Below are 8,124 nucleotides of genomic sequence, written 5' to 3' on the forward strand. Positions count from 1 at the left end.
GAATTTCATATCATTACATAGCCATTATCAAATTGATGTCAAACGGTGTATGAGCAAAGGCCATCATTCATTCGAGTAACAATCATTAATTGTGATACCATTCAATACAACAAAATATAATACGTAGCATAAATCAATAACATTCGAATATGTCGTGCACATGATGCAAAACGAAAAGGTTCCTACCTATACCATCTAATACACACCACGAATTCCCCAAAACCCGTTATCTGAAATCCAAAACATTATGGGTCTAAGCCTGTTGTGGTTAAAACCACCGATAACAATATGCATAAAATTCTACAAGTAAGAATGCAGACAAGCTGCCAGTAAAAATGTGATAAATCGCCAGTCCCTTCGGTACTTCAGGTGCAGTGCACTAACTATGAATAATACAGACTTAATATGCTGCCGGTACTCCACGGAACTCCTCCGTCAATCACAAAATTTCAACCCAATGCATATACAATATGTCACACAATCTCATACATAATCATATCTCACTACTTTTCACTTTTATTTGACATGCTCAACATGTCCTCAATAATCACATACTTTCAGTAAATGGAAATAGTGTTCCAATCTTTCAAATTACAATTGTGTTGGTATCAATCAATATCATTCAATTTCACATGCTTTAGGATTTTTATTGTGCCTATATAGCACCATTTTCAAATACACAATATAACAAATATCTCATGCATTTAAATCATACATAAGCTTAAGATCTCAACACATTATATCATTTAGTCAAACATTCTCATATCTCATGACTCAAATATACAATTACAAACTTAATCAAACATTCATACTATCAACTAGCAATTTTTCCAACATGTCAATCTTTTAAGGCTCGAAACATACTTGGTTCGACCACTCATAAAATCAATAATTTGGCTATTAAACCAATCCAATCAGTAAGCTAATTTATCAAATATAGCATGATATTTAACATTTTCAAACAATTTTACGAGTTTAGACCCACACTTTATTTTTCGCTTCCTCGTAGCATGCTAGCGAATCTTCCAATTTTCCTTAATAATTCACTATATCGATGCAAACTGTACATAAAATCGTTCTTCACCTTTATGGATGATTTGGGGCATTTGGGTCAGCACGTTTCATGATTTGTAGGATTCGATTGGCTAATTGATCAAGAACGTCTCTCCTCAAGCTAGTTGAGAGAAACAACAATGACACTTTCTTGGCAATGTTTGGGATCGATCTTGGGGTTCAAGATTTCCTATTTGGGGCTGATTTAGATGGGGATAAATGGCAACAATATAATAAAAAAGATGGTGCACAATCTTGATGCAAAAAAAAAAAAGATTGTAAAATGGGAGGTGTAGACGACGACATTAATAGAGGAAAGGAAAAAAAAATAAAATCAAAGAAAGGGAGAGGAGGAGATAAACAACTAGGGAAATGGGGAGGATGATTCATGGCTGATTATTTGTGAAAAATTAACATTTATACCTAGGGTTACAAGGCTTGGGTGGCATACACATTAAAAATAAGAGATTTTTGCCAAAAATTAAATTATTTCACAAGGGAAAGAATTTGAACTTGGGGCCTCATTTAATTTCCATGCTTTCTCATATTTCTTTCAACCATTAGGCTTCTTCCTCATTCTTGAAATAATTTTTTAATATTTATTTAAAAAACAAGGCATGTCGCATACTAGGGTTTAAAACAAAATTTGCAAAATAATAAAAATGGTGAGAGAGAAGAGATTTGAACTTTGGTTTCAAGGAACGTTTCACTAGCACTTATCTAACAAACTAATACCTCGTTTATTTCCTAAATATGTATAGATGATCTTAAAAATTAAGCCATGACCACTCTATCTCGATTTACAAACCCGATTTTGCTAACCCTCGATTTTTGGGATGTTACAAAAGTTACATGAATATGTACGTTATATAAATGATGCATGATTGTAAATGTTGGAGAAATTGGGGTTCGGCGGAGTGTAAGAGAATTATTGTGATATGAGACTTAATTTGATATTATTATTATGGTTAAGAAGTGCTTTTGAAAAGTTCAATTTAAAAAATATATATATTTTTAGAAAGTGCTTATCAAGTCCTTATTATAAGAAACAAATGAAAAAAAAATTATTAGAGAAGAAAAACTAAAAGTTTTGATTGTTGAAGTAACTTGATGAAAATAATTTTGACTTTGGTCACAATAGGATCAACTTTAACTAAAATTATTTTATTTTATTAATTAATAACAACAACAATAAAACTCTTAATAAAAACTTTTATATACATGTGTAAAGTCAGAAAATTTTTCGGGGATTAAAATTAAATTATATATTTTTATGATATTAAAAATGTAATATTATTATTATTTTTATATTAAAGAAATGAAACAAACATCTAAAACATGACAAAAGATAAATCACTAGTAAACAATTCTCTAGTAAGTAATTTCACCATTTTAAAAGTCTATATTTTTATAATTTTTAAAGGATTAAATTAAAATTTTATCATTCTTAAGAGATCAAAATATAATTTTATTATTATTAATTAAAAAAAAAGATAAATTATAAATTATATATAAATCTTATTGAATGATGATGATGATGATGAGAATTATAAAAACAACAACGCCACCTCTTTTCTTGTGTAATTAATTTCATTACAATTTTTTTATTTTCAATTTAGCCCTTAATTTTAAGGTTTCTTAACTATACATATTCTCAAAAATAATCCAAACCCAATTAAAAGCACGATAATTCTTAAAAAAAACTTGAAAAGTAAATTTTAACTTTGAAAATTCGATTTTAGTATTTAATTCGTAATTTGATTGTCAATAAACTTTGTAGTATTTAACTAAATTTTCATGAAATCCAACATCAAGAATTTCGGATCAAAACAACTTAATTCGGAATAACACAAATTCTATATCAAATTTTTGGAACCTCACAGAAACAATGCCATTTTGGACCTAGCCGAAGTGTCAAAGCAGAAGATGAAAGGAAGAGAACATAAGGTGAAAGCATTTGTAAAGTCCCTTTATTATAATTGAATCAAACTAATCCATTTACTATTAAATTTATTAATTTATTTTATATTATTAAAAGAAATTAAATAAACCTCAACTTGTAATAAAGTATCTACAGTTAAAAATGATAAGAAATATTCTTTTTACAGTTTAACTTTAAATATAAAATTTAATTTGCAAAATCATAAAATTCAAAATACTTACTTGGTTAATAATAAATGACAATTTTAAAACAATAAATATCAATACTATTGAAATATAGACTTATTTAATTTTTTAATAATATAAAAATTAAATTATTTAATCAGGTAGATTCATCGAAAACTTGCAATACGATACATAAATAGATAAAAGTCATAACGGACGTCTTCTAGTGTCGGTATAGATATTTTTTTTGAAAGCCCTTCTGGTGTCGGTTGAATAAAAAAGGATACAGATGATTAACATCATTATGGCGTTTGTATGTTTACTCTCGTTAGAATTATACGTTCAAACAAAATTAAAAGTTGAAGCTATTTATGAAAATAATTTATTAAATAATTCATATTTTAGCCAAAATTAAATAGTTCATTTATTCGACATAAAAGAGAATTTTTTTAATAGTAATTTATATTTAAAGGAACATAAATTTATCAAAAGAAAACCTAACAATACCTTTAATAAATATTCCGAGACCTCAATTAAATCTAGATAATAAATTTATTTTAATCCCGCTTAATCAATGAATGATGAAAATTATCTTCGATATAAAAACCTAATTTATTCTAGTAGTTAAAAATTTATTCTCTTCATTCTTCAACCGATTTTTCCCAAATCTTAAAAATTTACAATTTTTAACAACATTGTTAATTCAAAGCAATTTTATTAAAAATAGGAGAGAAAGCAGAGAAATGCAAAGCATGTGTTAAAACCTAGATAATTAGGTTACATCTTACCTACCTTTAGTTGAAATGTGGAATGCAATAATAATATTAAGATTTCGGTTTGGCTGTCGTTACGGCGAACTGGTTGGCTGTCGTTGTCCCTTAGACTTTGTATTGTTTTCAGTTTCATCAACCGCGCCTAATATATTTTTATTTATATCTTGTGACTTCTTAATTCATTTTTTTAATTGGTTTGAAGATTAATATTATTTTACTATTTACAAAACACGGAAATTTTGTAAATTAAGTAAATGTTAAATAATCAAAAATAAGATTTTTTAATAAATTAACAATTAATAGTAAATAATAAGGTGTATGATTGGGTACAGCAAAGCAACCGTCCAAATCATACAGCTCAATATTACCATCCGAATCTCTGAATAGTCATTAACTCATAACTCAAGTCCACTTTGGAAAACCAATGAAGAAAGCACCCACTGCCTACTTATACACATTTTATTTATCAAACTCAACTTCCTCTTCGTCTTGGTAGATCAGATCTGTCGGTGCTCCTGCATTTTCCGCCCACTACTCTTCCAAATCCTCATCATGTACGGCAGAGATCCGTGGGGAGGTCCCCTGGAGATAAACGCCACTGATTCTGCCACTGACGACGACAGGAGCAGGAATCTGCAGGACCTGGATAGGGCTGCACTCTCTCGCCCCTTGGACGAGACTCAGCAAAGCTGGCTGCTTGGCCCCGGGGAGCAAAAGAAGAAGAAGAAGTACGTTGATCTCGGATGTATCATTGTGAGCCGCAAGATCTTTGTATGGACCGTGGGGACCCTGCTAGTCTCCGCCCTCCTGGCCGGACTCATCACCCTCATCGTCAAGACTGTCCCACGTCATCACCACCGCCACTCTCCGCCCGATAACTACACTCTGGCTCTTCACAAGGCGCTCATGTTCTTTAATGCTCAGCGTTGTACGTTTTCTCTCCCCTTCGTTTAGTTTTTTCTTTTATTCTCTTTTTAGCTTCAATTTATGTTATTTAGATTCAACTTCTATACGATCCCATCCCATTTAAGCAAAATGGAAATAAACATGATTACTAAATTGAGTATTTATTAGATTCACGAGTCTAATCATCCCTGCATTATAGAAAATGATAATAGCAGTAGATACATACAATTTACTGATTGTGTTTCGTTGAATTATATATAATCTTTATCTATATGAATCCACTGTAGCTGGAAAGCTGCCCAAGCATAATAATGTGTCGTGGAGAGGGAACTCGGGCCTCCAAGATGGCAAATCCGATCCCTCCGTTTTGATGAAAGATCTGGTCGGCGGATATTACGATGCTGGAGATGCTATCAAGTTTAACTTTCCTGCATCTTTTTCAATGACTATGTTGAGCTGGAGTGTCATCGAATACAGTGCTAAATACGAGGCTGCCGGCGAGCTCAATCATGTTAAAGAGATCATCAAATGGGGTACTGATTATCTTCTGAAGACCTTCAACAATACTGCTGATACCATTGACAGGATTGCAGCGCAGGTATAATTTTATTGTTATACTTTGTGTTAATCCAATTTGTACCATATTAGCAATTGACCATAATACTAATGCTATTCCTTTTTTTATTCTTCTTCTTTTGCCCATTATCATATGCTAACTTATGGATTCACAGGTAGGGATAGGAGATACATCTGGAGGAGTTTCAGCCCCAAATGATCATTATTGCTGGATGCGCCCTGAGGACATTGATTACCCCCGTCCTGTATATGAATGTCATAGTTGCTCCGATCTTGCTGCTGAAATGGCTGCTGCTTTGGCTTCGGCTTCCATCGTTTTCAAAGACAACAAAGCATACTCTCAAAAGCTTGTCCATGGTGCCCGAACACTCTTTAAGTTTGCTAGGGATCAAAGAGGCAGATATAGTGCTGGTGGTTCTGACCCTGCCCTCTTTTATAATTCCTCAAGTTACTGGGATGAGTTTGTTTGGGGTGGAGCCTGGTTATACTATGCCACTGGGAATTCATCCTATCTTCAGTTAGCTACTCATCCTAAACTTGCCAAGCATGCTGGTGCTTTCTGGGGTGGCCCAGATTATGGTGTTCTTAGCTGGGATAATAAGCTTGCTGGTGCTCAGGTAAGTCTTGTGTTTGTCTTTCTAATTCTATTCCTTGTATGGCTGTCTGCTATGTTCTGATTATTTGATATAAAGACATTTTCCTAGCTAAAGTTAACTTGGAATTTGTTAAATTTCTTGGTTCAATCAATTATATTTCTTTTAAGGCATCTGTAAAATTTCATCCAGTTTTCTCCTTTATGTTCATAGTATGACTCAGTATTGAATTTCAATTTCATTAACAACTTGTTTATCTTCTATATTGTGTAGTCTCAACTTTATTTGAAGCAACTTCGCCACTCATCAGTTATCTCGTATCTTGTAGCCTGCTTGTCTTTTCTGGCCAAAACTATTTGTATTGTTCCATGATATTTACACTCACACATTTTCAGGATCATATTTACTAGTTTCAATGCTGTTAAAGTTGCTACTTGGATATGCAATCTATTTAGATGGGCCATTTATCCATCTATTTTTGCAGCAACTGTATTGTACTTGCCACAATTTGCCTCTAGCCTAGGGTTATTAATTTTGTGATTGTCTATCTATAGGATTCTTGGATGTAGCTTCCTTGTTCGTTGCTAATGTAACCAAATTTGTGTTTTAGGTGCTTCTGAGCCGATTGAGATTGTTTTTGAGTCCTGGGTATCCATATGAGGAAATATTGAGTACGTTTCATAATCAAACCAGCATAATTATGTGCTCATTCCTTCCGGTTTTCACTAGCTTTAATAGAACAAAAGGTAAACTTATCTGCTCTTTTTGTTGACCATGTAATACTCAAATGTGTTGGTTATTTTCTTTTCCATGATCATGTTAACTTTGGATATAATACAGGAGGTTTGATTCAGTTAAACCATGGAAGGCCTCAGCCACTGCAATACGTAGTCAATGCAGCCTTCTTAGCCGCCCTATATAGTGATTATCTTGATGCTGCTGATACACCTGGATGGTATTGTGGTCCCAATTTCTATTCAACTGATGTCCTGCGTGAATTTGCCAAAACCCAGGTATGTTGTAGGCTGTTCTTTTTCGAACCATAGTTTAGGGGACATACTAAGGCATGGTGGCCAATAATTTTGATTTCTGCCTGTCATTTTGTTCAGATTGATTATATCCTTGGCAAAAATCCTCGAAAAATGAGCTATGTTGTGGGCTTTGGTAACCATTATCCAAAGCATGTTCACCATAGAGGGGCATCTATCCCTAAGAATAAGATCAAATATAACTGTAAAGGGGGATGGAAATGGAGGGATACGTCAAAACCAAACCCCAACACACTTGTGGGAGCCATGGTAGCAGGACCTGACAAGCATGATGGGTTTCGTGATGTTCGCACCAACTACAACTATACGGAGCCAACTCTAGCAGGCAACGCAGGGTTGGTTGCTGCACTCGTGGCATTGTCTGGTGACAAGGCAACCGTGATTGACAAGAATACTATTTTTTCTGCAGTTCCACCAATGTTTCCTACACCACCACCACCTCCGGCACCTTGGAAACCATGAAAACGTTTTGATCTTTCTTCTGTCCATGTGTGACTTACAGTCTGATGATTTTGGAATTAGTTTTTGGTACGTAAATGACCTTGGAAGTGTAAGTAACGCAAAAAGGCAAGACAGGAGATGAGTGATATGAGACAACCTGGACAAAACTCGTGGTGTTTGGCTGTCAGATTGGAGAGTCAGAGAAGCATTCAAACATTGATAATTTGTATATGAAGTCTATTTGGATTTTGTGGTATACAGACAGACGGAGTGCATGTATGATATTAATGTTGTATTATTTGAAACACACCAATATCCATTGACAATAAATTTGTGTTTAATTGTTGCAGAAATCTGGCCTTTGCTATTACCTCTTTCATGGCTTTCCTTATTTCTTTGTTCTTTCATGGGTTTTGCTTTTTATAGCAAAGAAAGTAGAGTTAGTGTTGTAAATGTTTGTTTTCCGCTTGAATTGTAAGTGTAAATGATGAGTTATTTGATTTAATGTGAAAAAGCTTTGCTTAAGTCTGAAAACAGCATTGGCTATTAAGTTGGTAGCTGTGTTGCAAAGAAACTACATCTTGAGTTGAGGGAGGCTCGAGTGATTCCTACCAACAATCAGTCTAT

At 33.4% G+C, this 8,124-nt stretch overlaps 1 protein-coding gene across 1 annotated transcript; it reads left to right on the forward strand.

The window, feature by feature from the left end:
- The first annotated feature begins 4,430 nt into the window (after positions 1–4,430).
- On the forward strand, positions 4,431–7,850 carry LOC107939379 (endoglucanase 25-like). The gene is made up of 6 exons (NM_001327428.2): positions 4,431–4,860; positions 5,126–5,436; positions 5,570–6,031; positions 6,618–6,753; positions 6,848–7,020; positions 7,117–7,850. The coding sequence occupies exons 1-6, from the start codon at positions 4,485–4,487 to the stop codon at positions 7,516–7,518; spliced, it is 1,860 nt and encodes a 619-aa protein (NP_001314357.1). The 5' UTR covers positions 4,431–4,484; the 3' UTR covers positions 7,519–7,850.
- The last annotated feature ends 274 nt before the right edge of the window (positions 7,851–8,124 follow it).

This window comes from Gossypium hirsutum, chromosome A06 (assembly GCF_007990345.1).
Source record: "Gossypium hirsutum isolate 1008001.06 chromosome A06, Gossypium_hirsutum_v2.1, whole genome shotgun sequence".
Lineage (NCBI taxonomy): Eukaryota > Viridiplantae > Streptophyta > Magnoliopsida > Malvales > Malvaceae > Gossypium > Gossypium hirsutum.

Coding starts and splice junctions, on each gene's coding strand:
- LOC107939379 (NM_001327428.2), top strand. CDS start 4,485: ATGTACGGCAGAGATCCGTGGGGAGGTCCCCTGGAGATAAACGCCACT. Junction 4,861..5,125: donor GTTCTTTAATGCTCAGCGTT/GTACGTTTTCTC, acceptor AATCCACTGTAG/CTGGAAAGCTGCCCAAGCAT. Junction 6,032..6,617: donor ATAAGCTTGCTGGTGCTCAG/GTAAGTCTTGTG, acceptor TTTGTGTTTTAG/GTGCTTCTGAGCCGATTGAG.